Consider the following 24,154-nt stretch of genomic DNA (forward strand, 5'->3'; position numbering starts at 1 on the left):
AATTTTTTTTTTAAACTTCAATCAAGTCTTCTTTTGCCTCTTCTTCTTGCCTAATATGGACTCAGACTATTTTTAAGAGCTGTCAAGCAGTTTAGGCTCAGAATTTGATTTACAGTCCCTGAAAATGTATTCTGGCAAATGTCACCCCGTTTCGAATGGCTGATCTTTATAGAGAGAGAGAGTCGCTGCTCCTGTCAGTGACATGGCAGAGAAACAACCTCCACCCCTTGGGAAGTTGAAAACCAGCGAGTCCCAGAAGGGCTGTCTCCGGACACTCAACCCCCCTGGATGGAGTTGGGAGGTGGGGGGCTCTGCACTGAGGGCATCCCCTGTGCCATTGACCTTGGCAGAGGTGGTGTCAACTGAGGGGGAGTTTCCGTGGAAACTGAGCCCCCACCTGAAACTTACTACCCTGACCTCCACCCCACCCTCCTGCAAAAGAAGCCTTATGTGTTTTAATTATCTTAGAAGATACAGTTCAGCCTTCCGTCTAATTGGACAGCTGAGATAAATACATGAAAAAGACATGAGCAGAAGCACGTAGGAGCAGGTGCGTGACTGGCAGAGGCAGCTGAACACGGAGCTCCCCTCACCAGCTCCCCTCACGGGGTGCAGCTGCCGGGCTTCCACAGCCGGCCAGGGCACTGTGGGTGGTGAGCTTCGAGTCAGGATTTGAATGCAGGAGACGGATGCAGCTTGTTGTGGGAAGGACATCCAGCAGAGCCAGTCAAGTGTTCTAGGAAATACTCTCAGCCATTCGTGTCAGTGACCTGCTAGCCATAGAGCCATTCTGCCTTTTGATTTTCCTTGCGTGCCTCTGTGTTTTGAAAATGTATCTGGGGACTGGGTCCTGGAGACTAGTTAGGACTTTGCCGCTCACTGTCTCCCCCGTTCCACCAGCAGGATATTAAAAGATAAAAAGGTATGCGCCCAGTAAGAAGTCCTGCATGATTATCAGAGTCGGTGGCTCGCCTGGGGACTGGGTTTTGGAATTAGTCGGGTGTTTCCTAAGCATTCAGGTGCCCAGGCCTCATGGGAAACCCAGTGTCAGAATCTGGAGGAGAGACATAAGCCTTTAATTACAGACTTCTGGGGTTCCTGGTGTGCAGCTGTGGTTGTACCCCTGAACCCCCTTTACAGAGGCCTTTCCATAGCCCTGGTGTGGAGTAGGCCTGGAACCCAGCCTCTCAATCCCAGTTCACGCCTTTAGGATGCCTTGTACAATGGGGTGAGATTCTTCCTCAGTCTCTGAGATTTGCTGAATCCCCATTTTAAAAAAATTAATTTATTTGGCTGTGCTGGGTCTTCATTGTGGCATCCATACTCTTGATATGGGATCTAGTTCCCTGAGCGGGGATGGAACCCAGGCCCCCTGCCTTGGGAGCTCAGAGTCTTAGCCACTGGACCACCAGGGAAATCCCCAAATTTTCCTTGTAAGGTGGGGAGGGGTAAGAAAGCGGGTGTCTTTTGAGAAACTGAAGGGCTCTGTCTTTGTTTTTTGTTGTTATTTGTGTTTGAACCATTCCTTCTCTTTCTTTGCTACTGAAAAATGTAAATACTTGGTGCGCCTGTCTAAGTGCATAACCCCTGGTTTCTTTTTGTTCTCTCCCCCGTTGAGGCTTGAGTGTGCGAATACTTATCTTTCCAAACGGAGAAGGTGGGGACTCAAAATAGATCTTCTTCCTCCTTTGGCAGGTCTGGGGGTGTTGGGTTGAGAAGGTCAGGTCAGCAGAGTAGTTGAAGGTTGAAGAGGCTGCCCAGTGTAGGCCTGGCTGTGGGTTTCCGTTCACACCTGACAGAAAGGGGAAAACCGCCAATCTTATGTGGCCTGTGGGGACGAGACACAGGCTTACCTGAAAATTGTTTTGTTTTTTGTAACTGCCCTATGCAGCATGTAGGATCTCAGTTCCCCAACCAGGGCTCGAACCTGTGCCCCTGCAGCGGAAGCAGAGTCTTAACCACTGGACCACCAGGGAGGTTACCCCCCTACCCCTGCCAGCAAATTGTTTTAAATTAGGAAATATTTCCCAAAAAGCAATGTAAGATTGTTGCATACCCAATATTTCAGCATAAGGTTTTTAACGTATGCTGTACTTGCGTTAGATTGTAAGAAATAACACACCGTTCCTCTCTTTACCTTTGGCATCCCTGGGACTTACCTTTTTTGTGTTGTAAATTGATGCTACAGTAAGAATATCAGAGGATGGTTTCTGTTAGGGAAGTTCTTCTGAGTTGTACGGTGTGCTCTTTGTTATTAAAAAAAAAAAGATCCGTGTCCTCTGGGAGCGGGTGTTCAGAGCAGGTCTGACTAGTGGAGCTTGGCTGAGGGCCGTCTGCACAGACTGGAGATGCCCCCTGCCAGCCACGAGAAGTCTGTCCGGAGGACCAGTCAGCGGGGGCCCTGCCCCCCGGTCATGGGGAGGGCTTGCTCCCGGGACCCCTGGCTATGCCCTGCCCGCCTCTGCAGCACCTGACCTATGCCCGCAGGTGACCCACAACCAGGAGAACGTGTTCGACCTGCAGTGGCTGGAGCTTCCGGACGTGGCCCCGGAGGAGCTGGAGGCCCTGTCTCGGAACATGGTCTTTCACTTACGGCGGCTCATCGACGAGCGGGACGAGTGCACGGAGGTTCGTCTGCGGGTGGCCAGCTCCTCGTCCTGACGCTTTGTTTCCAACCTGAGGCCCCCCGGTCCTCTCTGTCCGGTTTTTGGTAGGGATGGGAGGGGGGCGCTTGCCCTGCAGCAAATGAGCAGCCACCTGGAGACCCCCGTGCGCAGGGGGAAGTTCATCAAAGCGCAGAGCTCCGAGCCCCTCCTGGTTTCTGTCCCACTCGATAGTTCATCTTTTTTCAAAAACTTCCATCCGGCGTCTCCTGCTTCCTCCTGGTTTCTGGTTCTCGGCCAGCTCCTCTTGTCTGTTGACCATTGACTGAGTTCGGGTGTAAGCTCTCCCTTCCCTCTCCCGCCCACCCCCCTTTCTGCAGCTGATCGTGGACCTCACCCAGGAGCGGGACTACCTCCAGGCGCAGCACCCCCCCAGCCCCCTCAAGTCCTCCAGCGCCGAGTCCACCCCCAGCCCCACCAGCAGCCTTTCCAGTGAGGACAAGCAGCATCTGGCTGTGGAGCTGGCGGACACCAAGGCCAGGCTGCGCCGTGTCAGGCAGGAGCTGTGAGTCCTCTGGTCGGCTGGGCTGTTGGTTCTGCTCTTGTGCCGTGGGCTGTGGACACACGTTTCTATCAGCTTGTGTGTTGCGGGAAGCAGGAGGGCTCTGACTCCACGCTGAGCACCCTCAGTTAGCCTCCCGGGTCTGGCACGAGGAGGGGTTCTCCCAAGAGGTTAGGGCTCCCGCCAGTCCACACCCAGGCCCCATCTGGACTCGGGTGACCACACACTGGTACTGTTTGGGGCTGGAGGGGGAATGTGGCTTGCCCCATCTGGGGAGCCTGTTCCCCTTTCCTGCAGCGGGGGAATGCCACTTTGCCCATCATCTCGGGGGCTGCCTGCCTCTCACCAGTGGGCGCTGCTGCCTGCTTGGCAGTGAGGTGGTGCCTCTGTGCCCAGTGTCTCCTTAACTTTCTGTACCCTCCGAGGGAAGCCCACCGGGTACCCAGTAGAGGTAGTTTGAGGGTGATGGGCATTGTAAACTTAAAAGTGGAAAAGAACAGAAATCAGGAACATTTTTACAAACATCACGTGCCATTTTCACCATCCCCGCCACCCCCCTCCCCAGCGAAACCCAGTTCCCTTTCCTTCTCCCGCTGGGGTCTTGTGGGGTGGTGGGCTGCTCTGCTGCGTACCTGGCAGGCCCTCTCACTGTTTTCCGATCACTCTGATCGCCCCCCAGGGAGGAGAAGACAGAGCAGCTCGTGGACACCAGGCATGAAGTGGATCAGCTGGTGCTGGAGCTGCAGAAGGTCAAGCAGGAGGTGAGCGAGAAGGTGTGTGTGCGCGCACATGTGTGGTGTGTCTGCATGCCAAGAGGGCAGGGTGGCTGGGACGCCCCAGTAACTGTGCACCTGTGCTTGTGTGTATGTGTGTACACGCTTGCCAAGAGGGGTGACTGGGACGCCCCCATAACTGTGACCCAGGGGTTCAGGAATACAGCATTGGGAGCTCCCAGCAAAGGCTGCTGTTTCCTTCCCACTCAAAGTGGCCCTGCCGAGAGCCGGTCATCCTGAGAATGGCCGTGGGGGTAGCCGTTTCTTATGGCAGCGGGTGGGGCCCCACGCGGTGGCCTGCACGGAGAGCCCCTCGGCCACCAGGATGTCCTGGAGATGCCGCACCTCAGAGCCGTGGCCGCGTCTCCCCTCCCCAGAGGGGCGCCCCTGCCAGGCTCCCTGTCTTTACCCATCTCCCAGAACATCCAGCTGGCAGCGGACGCGCGGTCCGCTCGCGCCTACCGGGATGAGCTGGACTCGCTGAGGGAGAAGGCGAACCGCGTGGAGAGGCTGGAGATGGAGCTGGCGCGCTGCCGGGAGAAGCTGCACGACGTGGACTTCTACAAGGCCCGCATGGAGGTAGGCGCCCAGCCTCGGGGCGGGCTCACCGGACCGGTCCTGAGAAGGACCTGCCGATTCTGTCCTGGTGGTTTGGGGATGCGGAGCCAGCGGGTTTCCTCAGCTGGCGCTGTCCCTGCCGCTTACCTGCCTGTTCCTCCCCAGGGGCCTCCCGCTCTGCTTCTCCCCCATCTCGAGGTGGCAGATGGCTGCGAGAAACGAATGTGATTTGTAACAAAAGGGTCCTGCTTTCTTTCTTTCTCCCACATCATGTCACAGCGATGGGCTCCGGTTTACCTGTCTTCTTGTTTTTAGACTTCTCGCGTGTTTCTGTGGCTAAACCTTGCCAAAACCAACCGCTTTCTCATCTATAAAGTAGAGATGGTGGTGCTACTTCATGAGGCTTCTCAGGTGAAAGCGGTGAAAGGCCTGGTGTCTGAGCAGAGGCCATAATAAGCCCTCCACGGTGGGCCCTCCTCTGATACCCAGCTTGTGGGGAGCTGCAAGGGAGGGTGTCAGGACTGGAAAGGGAACAGAGACCAGGATCCAGGTGATGTCGCTGATGCTTTGACCTCCCACCCTTCACCCTTCTGCCTTCCCTCAGAAGCAGCTTCCAGAACCCTCTTTTCTGAGAATTGAGGGGTTTTACCGCCACGTTAAATCTTGGAGTTTAGAGGTGGTTTTAATGAGCAGGGGCTTCCCTGGTGGCTCAGGCAGTAAAGAATGTGCCTGCGATGCAGGAGACCTGTCTGATCCCTGGGTCAGGAAGATCCCCTGGAGAAGGGAATGGCAACCCACTCCAGTATTCTTGCCTAGAGAATTCCCTGGCCAGAGGAGCCTGGCGGGCCACAGCCCTTGGGGTTGCAAAGTGTCGGACACGACTGAGCGACTAATGCTTTAATGAGCAGGGTGAGATCTGAATGTCAGCACATGCGAAAAAGTCCTCAAGTCTCTTCTTGCCACCAAGGAGGCTTCTGAGAGACTGAACATAGGTCTCAGGGGATGGTGTTGCCCTCTCCCTGCCCACGGCCTCCTGCTGAACTACTAGCCAGCATGCATGGGGACGGCTATTTGACCCCAACCTGCTCTACCACGTAGACAGGCCCTGGGGTCCCTGGGATGCACGGAAGTGGGATGGAGAAGCCTGTGGTTCAGGGCCCGTTTGCTCCTCAGACCTACTCAGGGAGTATCTGTTCCCTGAGGACTGGCAGTGACACAGGGCAGGCACTGGGTGCTCTGGGAAGGCAGCCCTGGCCCCAGTGACGATGGGAATGGGAGACCAGCTCTGGGTTTTCTCCTGGATGGTCCACCGGCCTTGCTGAGTTTGAAAGGCATGAATCCCAGCGCAGACAGGTTCCAGGACACATCACAGGGCTCATCGTGCCGCCCTCGGGAGAGCTGGGCACAGTCATGTGTGAGTTTCCTCGGACTACTGCCCCAGCAGCCCCTCCAGCCCCACCCGCACCGGGGGTCCTCATGCAGCCCCCGAGTGGGATCATAGACGGAGTGCAGTTCCCACAGCTCACCCCCACAGCCATCCTCAGAGGAGATGGGTCTTGGTGTCCTGTCTTTAGTCTCCACGTTCATTCCTGGCCTTGTCTGAGCAACCTCGCTCAGTCGGGCAGACACAGGGGCTCAGCGCCTGCGTGGGGCCACGCCCCGCACCAGGAGAAGGGATCTGGGCACAGATCAGACTCGTTCCCTGCGTTCAGGGTGCTTCCTGCTTTTGGGGGGGTGGTTTCACATGGGAACCCCTTTTCCGTATTCTCAAACATTTTGCCTCTGTGTGGTGACAGCAGTGTTTTCCATTTTACTTTGTAATTTATTTGCGCCTGTGCTGGGTCTTCATTGCTGCATGGGTTCGACTCATCAGTTGCCGCGCGGGGGCTTCTTGTTACAGTGGTTTCTCTTATGGCGGAGCGTGGGCTCCAGGGGCTTCAGTAGTCTCCGTGCGTGGGCTCGATCACTGGGACTCCCGGGCTTTTAGAGCACAGGCTCAGAGGTTGTGGCACACAAGCTTAGCTGCTCCACGGCCTGTGGGATCTTCCCAGATCAGGGATTGAATCCATGTTTCCTGCATGGGCGCGCAGATTCTTTACCACTGAGACACCAAGGAAGCCCCAGTATTTTCACACTGATGAATAATTTTCATAGTAAAGTTTACCATGAGGTTAGCAATGCCTCAAATTTCGTATGCATTCATTGTCACAAGAAAAAGTCCTGTAGTGTCTGTCTGTATAGGATGCTTCTTTGGTGGGTGGCCAGTGACACACGTGAGTCTGCAGACACTTTGCTGCTGAGGCTGGCTAGCGTTTGGGCTTGCTCCAGGGAGTCCAGGATGCTATACAGAGGATGAGCTGTGCTCTTCTTGGATGCCCATAATGTCGGCATCTCGAGAACGGAGAAAAAGAGCACCTGTGCTTGCCTCCTTTGATTGGAGTCGATGCAGTGACCTGGCGAGCTGTCTGCAGACCTGACGTCTGCCTTGCGTGGCCAGACGCTTCATGTGGACCACAAGCCCTAAGGACAGGGCCTGGCTCTTACTTGACTGCCTGCTCAGGGCCTGGCACACACAGAAAGCTTGGAAATCACTGCACAAATCAAGTAAAAAGCCATTGCTCAGTAAGGAACAGACTTGTGGTCAGAGAAGAAGGATGGAGAAGAAGCATGAGCTTCTGTATCCTCTGGAACAAGGCAGCATTAGGTGTGACGGGCAGCAGGGCAAAGAGAGGCACATGGTCATGCTCTCCAGCCAGTTCACACCTGTGGACAGCCGCCATGGGAGGGGGATGCTTCTCTGGGTACAGGGGGAGCAACAGGCAACCCAGGTGCCCTCCCCTGGCGTCTGTCTAGTCTCACCGCTGAGAAAAGGCTAGACATCACGGAAGAGAGAATGTGTTAGTGCCACATGGGCGGAAACATAAAGAACCAGAGTTCAGGGCGAGGGCAAGGTCAATTTTGGTTAGAATAACATGGAACACAAATTTCCATGTTTTGCTTTTCAACTTTTGTCTGCTTTTATGTGGGTCTGTGGTGGCTCAGATAATCTGCTTGCAGGGCAGGAGACCTGGGTTGGGAAGATCCCCTGGAGAAAGGAGTGGCAATGCACTCCAGTATTCTTGCCTGGAGAATCCCATGGACTGTGGAGCCTGGTGGGCTGCAGTCCATGGGGTTGCACCGAGTTGGACACGGACTGAAGGATTAAACAACAATATGGAACACAAATTTCCATGTTTTGTTTTTCAGCTTCTGTTAGCTTTTATGCGGGTCCTAGTCTATTTATGTCAGGATTAAAACAGCAAGGAGAGGAGCACACCCTAGGTGCAGTGGGGCGTGTGGGGTAGATGCAAAGGGCGACCCTTGAGTTGCTTTTGCAGAGGGTGGTGGCACCTCACTGCCATCAGGGCACAGGGGTTGCTGTCCAGAGGGCCACGTGGGAGGAGGACAGAGGCAGAAAGATTGCCTGGGAGATTCCTGTTGTCCCACGTTTCATTGTCTGAAATCCCCGATAGCAAGGACAGATGCATAGTGCCATGTGCATCTGAGCAGGGTGAAAACAAGGCAGGCCTGTCTCCGCTCCTCTCTGATATTTGTAGCTTCCTGGTCTGTGCTGACTCTGAAATGAACAGTAGCTTGAGAGGCGGAGACATAGTGCACAGCTGGAACAGCTGCCACATCAACTTGCTGGGTATTGAGCAAGTCTTGTCCCCATGCAGGGGACTAAGATCACCTTACGAGGGCAGACCCTCTGTTCCCATTGGGACTATTTCCTAATGACTTCTGGGAGTTGTATTAAAGTTTGGTGCACGGAGAAGTTAGTGCCGAACAGACCCGATACTTGCTTTATGATTCAGCCCACCACGCTCCTGAGTCGGGCAAAGTTTAAAAGCAGGCAGGTCCCCAGTGAAGCCTCAAGGCCTCCAATGGAATGGGATGGGTGGGCAGAGATTATCAAGGGGTGGTCCTTCCTGAGTGGAGGCCGCTGCTTGCCGCAAGTAGGGTAACCCAGGGCTCCCTCCCCTGAGGACCCCTCAGGTCTGGCTTTCCATTGCTCTGGGTACCTTAGGGATCCATTGGATGCTTAGGGATCCATTGGGTGGTCCTGAGGGCAGTGGGCAGGAGCTGGTAGTTGCTTTGATTTTTACCCCTCCTTCTGGATTTTGGTGCTTTTTGGGAGGGGGGACATAAGGCATCTCTAAAACAACTGTTAGCTTGATTCTGGGTGATGTTCAGTGAGTGCCAGCCTGAACAGCGTCTCATGGGGGCATAAAGAGACGGTAAGCAGCCGGCCTGCTTACTGGGCCCCAGACACCATGCACAGACCATTTCGCATGCCTTATCCTAGCCGACCCCCACCTCAGCAGAGGAAGGCGGGCTCCACGGTGAGAGAAAGGTGTCTGCTCCAGGCCCCACGGCTGGCAGCACACGTGGCAGACCTGGGACCTGAGCCGTCAGCCCACGTTGCTGGTCACTGCTCCTGGTCACCTCATAGACGGGCAGGGGCAGCTCTCAAGTCACGTGGGGCCCGACCGTCAGGCCTGGACTGTGACTTCCTAAACGTGGCCCCTCAGCTGTTTGCTGGGCTGGGTCAGGCCCTTAAACGGCTGCCTGCTTCTCTTGGGGTCATGTCGTCGGGAGCGGGCTGGCCTCGGCAGCTGCCCTAGAGGTTGGGAGGCGGGTGTTTGCCTGGGGGCCGAGCCCTGGGCTGTGTGAGAGCGTGGGCTTAGCTTCTTGCAGGCTTCTCACGTCTGAGGTGAAGATGTGTGCAAGGCTAGTTATTTCTGTCGTCTAATGTATGGTCGAGTGGTTACCACCAGGAAACTGAGACATTTTTGAGTAGCAGTTAGCAGTTATCCTGTATTGTATTCTGCTCCCCTGGTCGCCTTTGTTTATCCCTGCCTGTCAGAAATCAAGGCCATCTTGAATGTCACCTGTGATTCCCCCCTCGTGGCATGATTCAGCAGACAGGTGTTTACTGAATACTCCTGTGAGGTCCACAAGAGCAGAAGTGGAATAGGCCTGTCCTGAGGAGTTCGCAGTCTGGAGGAGGAGGACAGGCCAGCACACCATTGTCGCACAGTGTACCCAGGGTGCTCTGGGAGCCCAGGTAGCTGACTCAACCAGTGGGACAGTGGGAATCTGCAAGCACTTCTCAGAAGGGGCAGCTCAGGCTGGGCTTTGGGGGTTGAATAAGAGTTCGTTGTGAGGCTTGTGTTTTGGAACTCAGGGCTGGGGGTGCTGGTGGGCAGACCTATTGGAATACAGGTGAGAACAGTGGAGGCGGTGGTCAGAGAGGAGGACCAGGTCTTCTTCCCGATTGAAATCCTTCTTTTGTTGTGCTTCATACTATTTTTGGTAGTCTGAGCCTCTTACCCACATGAGCCCCTTGAGGATGGGTTGCAGGCAGTCTGAGCTCTCGGGCCTATGTCCAAATCCTAGTTTCACCCTTTTCTGGCTTTGTGATTTGGAATTTATTCCTTAATTTACCCAAATCAGCCTCTTTCTCCATAGGAAGGCACTGTTCTGCCTCCCCCTGCAGACTGTGGTGAACAGTGGGTGGGGCGGGGGCGGGGAGCCCCTGGTGCAGGGCCGACCACACGGTGGATGTCATCTCCAGCAGAGAGGGTGCCCAGGGGAATTTAGAGTTTTGATGATTATACCCTTTATGGCTATCAGGCTTTGATCAGAACCGTGTCCGCTGACCGGAAGGCTTGCAGTTTCCCCTGTACCAGGAATCTTGGATTTTGGCCCGTGCAGTGGATAACACAGCTCCCAGCCCCGCTCTCAATGGTTAGAATCCACACGTGGGGCTTAGAACACTGCCCGCCGGGAGAAACATCCCCTGTGTGCATATTTGTGAGATGAAAGCGTTCAGGGGACTTCTGGTCCCCCCCGAGATGCTGAGTGGTGCTGGGCTGCATGACAGGCTACTCTGCAAGGGGGCAGCCACAGTATTCCACACCCAGCATGTGCCCGGGACGTATTTGTGGGGTTCACATGTGTTTGTGACTGCACTGTCTAAAGACTCCCTATTTCCAGGAAACGGCTGAGAACAGTTGTTTTTCCAAGGGCATATGTGTAAAATGCTTACATACAAGCTGTTGATTGAACGAAAAGAACAGCTTCCCCAACACCCTAATCAATGGAATGAATGTTGAGCGGAGAGGATTAGACTTAGCCCTTGAACTGGGACAGACTCTTAGCCCCACCCCTTCCTTGTTAAGGAAATGGAGGCTCAGCGAGGTCCCGGAGCTGTCAGTGGAGTCCACTTGTCCAACCAGACGAGGTTATAGATGTCATATGCACCGTGGCTGGCATAGAAAGTGTTACCTCCCCGGATTGATTTCATTTATTATTATGATTTTTAACTGGAGTATAATTGCTTTACAATGTTGTGTTAGTTTCTGCTGAACAACAAAGTGAATCAGCTATAAGTATACATATATCCCCTCCCTCTTGGACCTCCCTCCCCCCTGCACATCCCACCCCTCTGGGTAATCACAGAGCACCAAGCTGAGCTCCCTGTGCTGTATAGCAACTTCCCACTAGCTCTCTATTTTACACTGGGTAGTGTGTATATTGGGTTTCCCTGGTGGTTCAGCGGCAAAGAATGTGCCTGCCAAGCAGAAGATCTGGGTTCGATCCTGCACTGGTTCGATCCCTGGGTTGGGAACATCCCCTGGAGACGGAAACAGCAACCCACTCCAGTGTTCTTGCCTGGAGAATCCCTTGGACAGAGGAGTGTGGCAGGCTACAGTCCATGAGGTCAAAAAAGAATCGGACACAACTTAGTGACTAAGCAGCAGCAACAGTGTGTGCATATGTCAGATGATTCCTGGATATTTTCTTTCAGTCGAGAAAGTCCGTGTGGCCTGACCTAATGAAAAGAGGTGGAGGTGCTCAAAAGTGGAGACAGAACTCTGTCGAGGCAGCAGCCTTTCCCCGGATTGTTTGTTTTGCTCCAGAGACCTGGACGAGCTGTCATCACAAACAGGTGCCTTTATCTGACGGCTCTCATGCATGTTTTTGCTGCTCAGGAGCTGAGAGAAGATAATATCATTTTAATTGAAACCAAGGCCATGCTGGAGGAACAGCTGACTGCTGCTCGGGCCCGGGGCGATAAAGTTCATGAGCTGGAGAAAGAGAACCTGCAGCTGAAATCGAAGCTTCACGACCTGGAATTGGTATTGCCGGCTGCTGCCACACAGACCTGTCTAAACAGATTGGGGTGGTTTCGGGTTGTGCCGTGCCCTTCTCTGATTTTTTCCATCGCTGGTTTTGGTCCCACTGCCAACACGGTAACTTGCTGGCTGCGGAGAGTAGCTCGCTCAGCTCGGCGGCTGGGGTGGGCCCCGATGGGTGCCCAAAGACGGACAAGATGAGACCACTGTGCTGGACCGCTCATGTATGGATGAGCTCATGTGTGTGTCTTTTACAAGAAGAGCCTCTACTGGCTTTTATGGTGAGGTCTGAGCTGAGATCCCTGAGTTCCTTTCCAGGCTTCTCGAGGCATGTTAGGTGCCCTAGAGCCACGAAGCCGCCTGTCACCAGGGTACTTGGTCTAAAGCCCTGGGCCGTAAGCCACTGTTCAGACAGCATTCAGTTAGAGACCTGGGCGCTGTTGTCACCCTCCGTTGCCGGTCAGTGTATCTTTCAGTGGCCATAGACTCATTTCTTTTCAGGGAAGCAAGCAGGTGCCTAGAAGGCCTTCCATCCTTCAGGAATGGGGGTGGGGGTGGATACACGGCGGGGCCAGGGCCTGTCCAGAGGGGTCCCCCAGCCACATTCTCACTCCGTCTTTCTTCCCGCACTAGGACCGGGACACAGATAAGAAGCGAATAGAGGAGCTGCTGGAGGAGAACATGGTCCTGGAGCTTGCTCAGAAGCAGAGCATGAATGAATCTGCCCACCTCGGCTGGGAGCTGGAGCAGCTGTCCAAGAACGCAGACCTGTCGGACGGTAGGGGGCGCCCGGGAGCCGCCCAGCCCGCGGCCGCTTCCTCTTCCAGGGAGCGGAGCCCTGGGCTCTAAATCTTCCGTGTCAGGCCATCCATTCACCCCGAGTAAATAGGATTTCCTTCAAGTGCCATTTGGAACTGTTTCATTACCCTTCTCCCCAAGGAGAGCAGGAGGGGTCTGGCAGCCTTGATGTCAGGACATGAAACACAAATTAAGTGTTGCCAGGTTTCCCAGTTCCCATCTGGACAGTCCCAGGAGCTTGCAGATTACCGCGCGCTGACACCCGGAGGGCATCAGAGGCCTATCTGTGGACGGTTGAAAGCCCTGGATGGCAGGAGACATCCCCAGTGGTCACTCATCCCCGCTATGAGTGTACCCTGGCCATTATTTTCTCGTTCATTTGCATAATTGGGCAAGACGGATGCAGTCTGTTCTCTGTCTCCCCGGGCGGGGGCTGCTAAGTGGCTGCTTCTCCCAGGACCCAGGCCTCTTCTGGCTTGCACCGCTGCCCCTGCTCCAGACAGACGGGGCGTCTCGGCCAGGGAAAGGTGGGTGGGGCAGCGCTCAGCACTGCGGCGGGAAGCTTCGGCGCCCAGCAAACAATAAGCCAGTTCCTGTGTTCAGAAATAGCACACGTGCCTGTGATGGAGCGAGTTATTGTTTACTTAGAGCTGTGCAGAGCGAGGGAGGGCTTTTGGCTGGGCTGGGAGTCACTTTTTTCAATTCCCATAAGCATCCCCCCAAACAGTAGAAAGTTTGTTGAACACAGCTGGAAAACATCTTCTCTTCGAGGACTGTCCCATCAGTTCCAAACCAAACATCAGTTTGTTAAACTACCAGCCTGTGAGGGGAGTTAGTTTTATCTGTGCTTTGGGGGCTGAGGGTGGGATCACCCCGATTCCTGGCCCTGGGAGGAGAGGAGGTCCATTGGGGAGGACCACTGCCCCCTGGTGGAGCAAAGAGGTGGTGCAGGCTGCCAGGGACAGTCCCAGACCTAATGAGAGTATTTCTGTGAGAGACCAAGGTGGCCTATGGGGGTTGGAAAGCCTTGCTCCTTCAGACTACTCAGTATAGTGTATGAGCCCTTTCAGATCAGTGAAAATGATTTATTCTCGATGTTCCCAACTCCCAGTGCTTAGCTAGGAGCTATTGAACATTAGGTTGAATGAAGGCATAATGCAAGTAGAGCCTGCATGCGCTTTTTCATGTGTGGTGTGGTGGCTTCTTGAGTCAAGAAAGACCTGGCTTAAAGTCCCAGCTCCTCTGCTTGTTAACTGGGTGACCTCTTTTAGAACTCAATTTCCTTATCTGCAAAGTGGGGATAACGAAGCTGCCTCACAGGAGGCGACGGTGAAGCACGATGCCATGCCTGGCCCACGGGCACAGTAAAGGATGCTGTTCTTACGGCCACTGTCTCTCTGAAATAGATCCCATTACTCTGATTGCTTGGGTGCTAATGAGCATAGCTCTCAGTAATGAACTGTTGTGTCATCTTGATCGTCTCTGAAGCACTGGCTTTTATGGAAGAGGAAAGGAGGCTTGTGGTCAGCTGTGTTGTTGACCTTGTAGACCCTGAGGAATTTTTCCCCATGGGTACAGAGTTTTGGTCTGGGATGATGAAAAGGTGTGGAGGTCGATAGTAAAGACAGTTGCACCTCACTGGGAATGCATCTAATGCTACAGAGCTGTGCACTTTAAAACGGTGAATTTTATGTTACAGTGTTTTACCCCAATAGAAAAATGTTCATTTTTCGCAAACGCCGTGGTACCATCCAAATGACTGTAGACTCTGAGTTAATGGAGTTTCACCTGAGGTTTGTCTCACTGGTAGCATAGTTTCGTATGTGGCGAGCATGTGTGCTTCTGTGTGTCAGCGCTGGACCTGGGCTGCGGGCCTTTGTCCACCTCCCCTGCTGTGCTGCCTGATATTGCTTGGGGTCTTGAGGACGTTCAGGCTGGTAGGTTCTGAACTGCTGTTCTTGGTGGGAGATGAGAACTCAAGAGAGGGTGGCAGATGCCTTTTAGACCTTAGGATATCCGCCCAGAGGATCTGAACACACACGTTTTTGTCCAGTTTGATGTGCTCACTACGGAAGCCATCGTCCTGCCTGTATCCTTGCCGCTGGGGTTGATGAGTAAGAAGCCGGTAAGGGTGCAGCCCTGTTTTCAGATCAGGCTCCCAGAGCTCAGTATGTGACACTGTTGGGACAAGTGAGGACAGTACAACCCCAGCCCTTTCTTTCAAGAGCTTTCGTTCACGTTTTCTCCTCCTGAAAAAGTCCTGTGACTTACCTAAGATCCCGTGACTTACCTAAAGTCATGTACCCGCTGGTGGCAGGAAGGAGCTGAGAACTCCCATTCCTGACTCTCGGGTTTGTGCCCACTGCCCGCCTTCTCCATATGCACTTGAGCTATTTGAAAGGAACCAGCTCAGGGGTCCCCAGCCCCCGGGTCACAGACTGGTACTGGTCCACGTCCCCTCCCCCACCCTGGTCTGTGGACAGATGGCCTTCCATGAAACCAGTCCCCGGTGCCAAAAAGGTTGGGGACTGCTGGAATAAATAATCTTCCTCTTTTTAGCTTTAGCTTATATTTTCATCACATTTAGGTTTTTTGGTTTTTTTTTTTAGAAAACAACCAAATATTTGGAAATGAATTAATATACCCTTAAGAAACCCCTCGATCAAAGAAAAAAATCAAATAGAGATTAGGAAGCAACTGAATCATACGTAGAAAATTGGTATTATGGGTATATCAGTTTGTGGAAGGAAACTTATACTATAAATGTAGAAAGTAAAATTAATAACATTTGCATTAATTTTCTTTTTTATACTTATAAAGGGTGAGATTTTTTAAATTTTTATTGGCATGTAGTTGCTTTCTAATGTTGTGATAGTTTCTGCTGTACAATACAGTAAACCAGCTATATGTATACATATATCCCCCCTTTTTTAGATTTCCTTCTTACACTTAGAATTTTTAAAGCAATTTACATACACTGTCTCATTTCTTCCCCAATGTAATCATGAAATTACAAAATGAACTCTCCATTAAGGGGACCTTATCCAGGGATGGCAAGTACTGGGCATACGTACCCACGGAGCCTTCTGCCACCTGTGGCAGACATAACTAGTCGATTATCAGAATCCCATGGACGGAGGAGTCTGGTAGGCTACAGTCCATGGGGTCGCAAAGAGTCAGACACGACTGATCGACTTCACTTCCTTCCTGCTGAGCCAGCCAGACTCCCGTTGCTCTCAGAGCTGGCATGGAAAATGTTGTCTATTTTCCATCTCTGTTAGTCTCTAAGATCCTTGAGTTGTATGGTCATGTGAGCCTTTTGGTGAAAAATGGTTCCCAGCAGTTGATACGATCTTTAACTTTTGCATTGGCGTCTTCGCTGTAACCTGCTCTCCACTGACGCTCTGGGCCCAGCTGAGCTAGCAGAGGACTGTCACTGTCTGAGGGCCTTTCAGGCACTGGCTGTGACAGTACCATGTGAAATGGAGGAGACCCCCCAGCCGGCCCCTGGGACCCCCTTCCCGGCCCCTCAAACCGCGGCATGGGGCTCCTGATGCCCCTGGCTCGCAGCTGGAGCCCGGGGCTGACTCAGTTTTATGCTTCAGCCTCCAGGAAGTCGTTTGTGTTTGAGCTGAATGAGTGCGCCTCCAGCCGCATCCTGAAGCTGGAGAAGGAGAACCAGAGCCTCCAGAGCACCATCCAGGGTCTGCGCGACGCGTCCCTGGCGCTGGAAGAGAGCAGCCTCAAGTGTGGGGAGCTGCAGAAGGAGAACCAGCAGCTCAGCAAGAAGGTAACCCGGCCGGGGGTGGGGTGGGGGGAGTGTCAAGCAGGTGGCTACCCCTCCCCCAGCCCAGTCTGCCTTCTGGAGGCTGGTAGAGGGACAGGTATAAGTGAGGACGCGCAACTGGGAGGAGAGCAGAAGCCAGTGCAGCCGCAGTTAACTATAACAGGAATGAGCAGTCCTAGGTAGCAGGCAGCGGGCCTTGTGTTTGCACAGCCCTGAAGGTGCGACCTCTGTGCCTCCTTTTCATCATCTCTGAAATGGGGTTCACGGGCTTCCCGTCTAACAGATGTTGCGAGGACTTGATGGGTTTGTGTATGTGAGGGTTCTGGTATGTAGTGAGTGTTCAGTGAGAAGAAACCAGTGGACTATTTGAAAAAAAAAAAACCTTAGAATGGGGCATAGGGGAGAGGAAGCAATGATGTAAGCCATACGCACATACATGCATGGGGGTAGGGACCATTGGTGGACATTTTTGGGTGCTGCTGGTGGTGAACAGGACCAGTGCCCACCCCTCCCTCTGGGTTTATGGGATGGAGAAGAAGAGGAGCCAAACTGCATTTGCCTTTCGGGACAGCTGCTGGGTCTTCCCAGGAGCACAGCGGAACCCAGACATCTGGGAGGGCAGACAGAGGCCTACAGAGCAGTCTTTGTTCCGTGGTTACAGGGACCCCCATTTGCACTGGGGCTTCAGTCTCAGGCACAGGAAGGGTCATTGAGAGGCTAGAGATGGCTTCCGTGGCTTTGGCCACTCCAGGTCAGAGGGCATCAGTACATCACACTGCCACGGCGCAGTCACATTGAGGGCTCTGAGCACAGCAGCTGTCAGCGTCCAGCTGAGGGTGAGAGCATGAGCATGCTTGCTTGCCGACCACCATGCAGGCCTGGTGCTTTGAGCTGTCCCACCTGCCCGTGAGTCCTGCCAGCATCATTTACTGAGGCCGCATGGGCAGTGGGAGGGACATCAGCCACAGGCAGAGACCTGGGCACTGCTGGTCCTGACTCTGCTGGTCCCTTATCTCTGGGCTAGGCCTGGGACAGCCCCTCCTCCTGTGACTGGGTCTCTGGAACCCCCTCATGGGACCTCCCAGGCTCCATTACTCACTCCTCTTGTCCCTTTGAAGCCTTGTGTGCCTTGCAGCATTTCAGCCAACAAATATTTTGTCCTGGCTTCATAGGGCGATAGATACCCCCACCCCACCCCATCTCATGCCATGTCTCAACCCAGAACAGCGTGGGGAAGGCAGACGGTTTAGCTCTTGTAGATTCACATGGGCCTAGCACAGATGTCTTTATAACTGGCATTTCGACCTCAGCCAAGAGGAAAAAATCCACCTTTAGAAAGATGAGAACCATCAGCTCCGCAGGTCCTCACGGGTCTGCTGCACAAAGCCCACGACGTAATAGCGCTGGCCCAGCTCCCAGCAGGCCTCCGAGATGACCGCTCGCGCTTTTCCCAGCCCTTGGCATCCACCCCGGATCCCCCTCTGCACAGAGGAGGGCAGTGGGTGCGCCCCCCGGCCGTACTCCTGAGCCCCCACCTCTCCAGTCCCACCCTCCTGCTTCCTCTGGGGTCAGTTCCCTGATGGGACACCAGCCCTCTCCTGCCACGGTCCTTAAGAGATAGGACTTGGCATAGAGTCCCTGGCAGGAGGGAGGTGCCACAGTTCCCAGACCCGTCCTGTGTCCAGTGCTGGGAGCCCTGGGAGGCGGCCTTCTGCCCGCCAGAGTACCTCTTGCCATCTTACTTAGTCTGCCCTCCATCTGATTGACCCTGTCCTGGCCCAGCAGGTGTGGTTTCACATTCTCCCCCGCCTCCACCCCCAGCCTGGCACTGAGAGGTGCTCTCTGATGCTGGATGGGCGGACACCACAGCCCCGCCTGGAGTACTCACCCCCAGGCCCTTTGGATCTGGTTCAGTTTGTCATAATTTCCTTTCCCTGGCCTCAGTCATCCCGCTGTCCCGGTCTTCCCATGCGGTGTGTCTGGGTACCAGCTGGCACTCCTCAGTCAATCGGTGAAGCCCCAGGCCCCATGGGGGCCAAGCTGGCTCTTGCATTCCCCACCCGGCAGGTCACGGGCCTAGAGAAGCTCAGTGACTTGCCTGAGCCTCACAGTGAGGACACAGCAGGGCTGGAATACACCCCCACGGGTCGATTCCCCCACACTCCTCTTTTGAGGGTGACTCAGATGCATGCCACATCATAGTGCACTTTCCTGTCGGCCCCAGCTGGGGTCCCTGGCTTGGGGCGGGGGGCTGAGGTGCTGACAAGGTGATGTGATGACCTGAGTACGAGCCCCACTCAGCTCTAGTCTCCCCACTGGTGGGGGAAGAAGCGTGCCTGCTGCTTCCTCCCGTGGAGGTTTGAGAGCTCCCAGACCCATGAGCCAGGAAGGAAAGTTGGACAAGTAGACAGAGCCTGCCCACGAGCAGCAATCCTTCCAAGAGCTTTGGACACCTCTCCATGCAAGGCCCCAGCTCAGACAGGCTGAACTGCAGCAGATCCAGGCCTGCTGCTCACAAATGTCACTGGACATCTTGGGGTCTTAGCCCAGAGGTTGACTGATGGACTGGGGTCCAAGATCTTTCAAAGCTTTGAGACGCATCTGGTCTTTGCGATCCATCTTTTTAGAAGAGCTGTCCCAAATTGGCACATCAGTATTCCTTATTGTTTAGTCGCTCAGTCACGTCTGACTACGTACGACCCTGTGGACTGTAGCCCACCAAGCTCCTCTGTCCATGGGATTTCGCAGATCTGAATCCTGGAGTGGGTTGCCATTTCCTTCTTCAGGATCCTTTAGGACCATGTCAAAATGCAGACCGGCTGGTCGGAAGGTCTGTCGGTGGTGACGCTGTGCTCTTGCAGGAAGGGGCAGTGAACACTGCTGCACCTGCTGCCTGCCAGCACGTGCCAAGCACAATACAGGCTCACGAGGATGCTCACTGCTGATCCTGCATCAGTTACAGAAACTTGCTCGTGGTCACGTCATTAGTCGAGAGGGACCAGAATCTGAACCCTGTCCCGTGGCACCAGAGTCGTGCCTCTTGCCGAACTCCAGCCACCCCTTGCCGAGGGCTTTGGTGTCAGTGGGCCCCTGGACACCAAACCAGCAGACCAGCAGCCTGGACGCCCTCCCAGTGCAGGCAGCAACGGGCTTCTCCTGGGAGCCCAGTCTTAGACGCACTGAGTCAGAATCTGCGTCCACCACCTTATCAGGTGTTAGGCACCATGAAGCAGTAGGTCCTGTTTAAGGAAGGTCAGGCTAGTGGATCTCAGCAGAAGAGCTTGATGTCAGGGAGGTGATGGGGTGGTTTTCCAGGGCAGAGGGGAGGTGGCCTGGCCCCGGGCAGACAGCAGCAATAGAGATGCTTGGGTAGAGAGGGCAGGGCTTGGGGACAGAATTACTGGAGGGTGAAAGAGGAAGGAGGGACATGTTTGCAGACCTCTCTGAGCATTTGGATGAACCGGAGAGTCACCAAGTGAAGTCTGCGGAGGCCCCAGGCATGTGGTCTGACCCTCGGGACAAGGGACAAGGCCTGAGATGGGAGCAAGGAGCCCCAGGGGCACTTGGGCACATGGCATTGAGGATGAGGAGAGGTGGCTGGAAAGAAGCTGACTGATGGTGCCCATGGTCTTCCACTTCCACGAGCTGGAAATGTGAGCCATGGGCTGAAAGCTGAGAGTCAGGGGTGTGTGGCAGTCCCTTCAGAGCAAGGCTGGGCTGCTTTCCCTTGAGAAAAAGACCCATTCGAGTGTTCAGTGGCGCTGATGGGTTTTGAATTGGCTTTAAAACATAGATCAGTTTGTGAGGCTCACTGCTGCCCTCCTGGGTCTTCTGGCTCCGCAGATTGAGAAGTTACAGACCCAGCTGGAGAGAGAGAAGCAGAGTAACCAGGATTTGGAGACCCTGAGTGAGGAGCTCATCAAAGAGAAGGAACAGCTGCAGAGCGACATGGAGACCCTGAAGGCTGACAAAGCCCGGCAGGTAGGTCCTCTGGGAATGGATGCCTCTCCCGCAACTCCTGCCCGCAGGAGGGAGAGTAGTCCAGGATTTAGCCATTTCCCGGGAGTCTTCTTCTCTGCCGGCCTTAGCTGGGGCTGCCGCATCCCCTCAAGGAGTGCAAGGAAGAACTGGAGGGCGAGGAGCAGAGGGCCACTTCCCACTGCCCCCCTCCGCTCTGGGACCTTCTGTCACATTCATTGGTCACACCCAACACATGGATGTGGCTTACGTGGAGGGCAGAAGGTGATGAGCAAGGAGATCCCAGACATGTGCTCTGGAGGGAGTAACGGAGAGAATCCTGCTGGGTGCAGGCACTGAGGAGTTGGGGTGCAAAGGTGTCCCTGAAGGGCGGCCGCTCCTACTTGGAGCCCTGGAGTATGGGGAGGAGTCAGGGATGCTGAAGGCCAGGGGAGGGCCGTCCAGGGCAGAGGGAAGACAGTGTGCAGGGTCTGCGGGTGAGGAGTGGCCTCAGGGGAGCCCACAGAGGTGAGCGGCCAGGACGAGCTCACCAAGGGCATCAGCTTCCATCGTTTTCTGTAAGAGGGAGAGATGGGTTTCTGTTTCTACATCTTCCTGGCCGCCCTGAAGGCATTTTAACTTGAACTGTCTTCCTAAGGGTCTCCATGCTCTTCACCTCATGTCCATGTTCGCCCCTAGCAACTTTAGGGATTTTTGTTTTTTCAGTTTAACTATAGTTCAGTTCTGGCATACAGCGAAGTGATTCAGATATAAATGTGCATATGTGCATGGGTCTCTGGTCAGTTGCTTTAGTCATGTCTGACTGTTTGCAATCCTGTGAACAATACCCTGCCAGGCATCTCTGTCCGCGGGATTCTCCAGGCGAGAATACTGGAGTGGGTTGCTATGCCATCCTCCAGGGGATCTTCCCGACCCAGGGATCGAACCCGGGTCTCCTGCATCTTCTGCAGGATTCTTTACCGCTGAGCCACCGGGGAAGCTTATATGTGCGTGTGTGTGTATAAAAAGAATAAGTACACATATATGCATATACTTTTTCCATTATGGGCTATTATAAGTTATTGGATATAGTTCCCTGTGCTGTACAGTAATGCCATTAGGGCTTCGGTGGGGAATGATCTTTTAGGGCCTGGGCTTTGCTCACCAGATTAAACCAGACTTCAGCCCCAGATCACCACAATATGTTTATGCAACAGCCAATGTCTCTCCCATCGTGTTTTCCCCCAGATCAAAGACCTTGAGCAAGAAAAGGACCATCTCAACCAGGCGGTGTGGACGCTGCGGGAGAGGTCGCAGGTCGGCAGCGAGGCCCACGCCAAGGACGTGGAGCAGGAGAACAAAGCCCTGCACCGGACGGTGGCAGAGACCAGCAGCCGGCTGAGCAGGCTGGAGCTGGAGCAGCAGCAGCTGCAGCGGGCGCTGGAGCAGGCGCAGGAGAAGGCGGGCCGGGCCGAGGCGCTGGAGCGGGAGCTGGGGCGGCTGGAGGAGGAGAAGGGGCGGCTGGCGCAGAGGGCCAGCGCCCTGCAGGCGGCGGGCGAGCGGGTGGAGGCGGCGGAGCGCGAGAGCCATGGGCTGGCGCTGGAGAACCGGCAGCTGCGCAAGTCCCTGGACGCCCTGCAGAACGTGTCGGTGCAGCTGGCCGGCCTGGAGCAGGACAACCGGCAGCTGGACGAGGAGAACCTGGAGCTGCGCCGCATGGTGGAGGCCTTGCGCTTCACGGGCGCCAAGGTGGCCCAGATGGAGCGCGAGAACCGGGAGCTGGAGTGCGAGAAGCAGGAGCTGAGGAAGAGCGTGGAGCTGCTCAAGGCACTGGGCAAGAAGTCCGAGCGCCTGGAGCTCAGCTACCAGAGCCTGAGCGCCGAGAACCTGCGGCTGCAGCAGAGCCTGGACAGCGGCGGCCAGAAGGCGCAGGCCCTGGAGCGGGAGCTGGGGCAGCTGGAGGCCGAGAACCAGGGCCTGCGGCGGGACCTGGAGGCCCTCCGGCTGGCCCACCGGCAGCTCGAGCGGGCCGAGCAGGAGCGGAAGGCGCTGGAGCAGGAGGTGGCCCAGCTGGAGAAGGACAAGAAGCTGCTGGAGAAGGAGGCGCGGCGGCTGTGGCAGCAGGTGGAGCTCAAGGACGCCGTCCTGGACGACAGCTCCGCCAAGCTGTCCGCCGCCGAGAGGGAGAGCCGCGCGCTGGACAAGGAGCTGGCCCGCTGCCGGGACGCGGCCGGCAAGCTCAAGGAGCTGGAGAAGGAAAACAGGGACCTCACCAAGCAGGTCACCATGCACACGAGGACGCTGACCACCCTGAGGGAGGTGAGCCGGGGCCACACGGTGTGCGCTGTGGGATCGCGGTGGGGCAGGGGGAGCCCCTGGTGCCTGCCCCCTGCTTCGAACCAGAATGACGCCGGAAAGCATGAAGAGGAATTAGATGTGACCCGTTAGGATCTGACTGCCCAGAGACAGTCAGTGCCTGGGGTGTTTTATTCCATCCTCTCCCTTGTGCATCTGTGTATACACACACTTGGTACCCTGCTTTCTACACCTTAGCCCTGTTCTGTTTTTCACTGTACCTTTTCTCATTACACTAAATAGCTTTCAAGCCACAGTTTCTAATGGCTGTGAGGTAGATTTACTGTGATTAATTCTGTAGATTTACTGTGATTACTTCCCTGGCCGCTCAGACGGTAAAGAATCTGCCTGCAATGCAGGAGACCTTGGTTCAATCCCTGGGTCACGAAGATCCCCCTGGAGAAGGGAATGGTGACCCGCTCCAGTATTCTTGCCTGGAGAATTCCATGGACAGAGGATCCTGGTGGTCTGCAGTCCATGGGGTCTCAAAGAGTCGGACACGACTGAGCGACTAATACACATTTTTTGGACAATCAGATTATTTCTGAGTTTTCCCTCTGTTTTATTTTATTTGTTTAAAGTCTTTATTGAGTTCATTGAGTTGTTTCTGTTTGTATTCTGGTATTTTGGCTGAGAGGCATGTGGATCTTAGCTCCCTGACCCGGCAGAGCTGGGAACCAGGGAAGCCACACCCCCTGCACTGGATCACCAAGGACGTCCCTCCCTCCTACTATTTTAAATAACACTGGACATCCTTGTGCACATACACCTTCACAGATACCTGTTTTCTTAGGATATGCACCTCGAAGTGCAATTACACTTGAAAGGGTCCAAATTTTTAAGTCTCTTGGTGAACACCTATCTTACTTCTCCCTGGTATCTTTTTGCGTGGTCATCTGGGCTTTCCTGCATGTGTTAGGGTGAGTCACTGCTCTGGTAAATGACTTCAGCATCTGCCTGGCCCATCACAGAAGCTGGGTCTCCCCACGTGTGGGAGTTCACTGTGGCTGTTCACAGGCACCTGGGTTCCTCCATCCTGTGGCTCGGCCATCCCACAATGGACCTACCTGCAGCAGGTGGATGCGGAAAAGAAGGACCACACTTCCTGGGGCAGAATTGGGTCACAGAGTTGCACCTAATTGCTGGGGAGGCTGAGAAATGTTCTAGCTGTGTGCTAAGGAAGAAAAGGAAATTTGAGAACACAGAAAGGTCTCCATGTTAAATATGTGTATGTGTATATATATTACTGACCATCAGTGCAGCAGATCACCATCCTGTGGGGAAGATACAAGACCAACTAGGCAGTAGCCCCTGCCTCCGTAAGCATTGGTTAGGGTTTGCTGCAGTAATGATCGACCCCAGGGTCTCAGGGGCTTATCCCATCCAAGGCTGGTTTCTCGTGCGAGTCCAGGTGACTCTCCAGGGAGCCTGCCCTCTGTGCTGGGGCTCAGTAGTCCAGTCTGCTTTGACCTTATGGCTCCCCCATCTCAATGTGGGGTTAGGGCAGTTCCTGCAGCAGAGGTGAGGCAGCTGGAAGGTCACGCACTGGCCCTTCCATGCCACACCTGGGGAGTGACCCT

General features: G+C 54.6%; 1 protein-coding gene across 4 annotated transcripts in view; it reads left to right on the forward strand.

Moving 5' to 3' along the window:
* Positions 1 to 24,154, forward strand: part of CCDC88C (coiled-coil and HOOK domain protein 88C) — a 145,188-nt gene that overhangs the window by 82,378 nt on the left and 38,656 nt on the right. For 3 of the 4 annotated variants that reach the window (XM_088829457.1, XM_055418387.2, XM_088829458.1), the window contains 9 exons: positions 2,488 to 2,628; positions 2,984 to 3,168; positions 3,845 to 3,938; positions 4,359 to 4,517; positions 11,534 to 11,680; positions 12,311 to 12,455; positions 16,081 to 16,265; positions 20,106 to 20,243; positions 21,468 to 22,538. In XM_088829457.1, coding sequence (XP_088685583.1) covers positions 2,488 to 2,628; positions 2,984 to 3,168; positions 3,845 to 3,938; positions 4,359 to 4,517; positions 11,534 to 11,680; positions 12,311 to 12,455; positions 16,081 to 16,265; positions 20,106 to 20,243; positions 21,468 to 22,538 — 2,265 coding nt within the window. The remainder of the gene's footprint in view (positions 1 to 2,487; positions 2,629 to 2,983; positions 3,169 to 3,844; positions 3,939 to 4,358; positions 4,518 to 11,533; positions 11,681 to 12,310; positions 12,456 to 16,080; positions 16,266 to 20,105; positions 20,244 to 21,467; positions 22,539 to 24,154) is intronic. The other variant, XM_055418386.2, reaches the window with a different exon arrangement.

Source organism: Moschus berezovskii, chromosome 21 (assembly GCF_049115385.1).
Source record: "Moschus berezovskii isolate FMDL1 chromosome 21, NW_MosBer_1.0, whole genome shotgun sequence".
NCBI classification, from domain to species: domain Eukaryota; kingdom Metazoa; phylum Chordata; class Mammalia; order Artiodactyla; family Moschidae; genus Moschus; species Moschus berezovskii.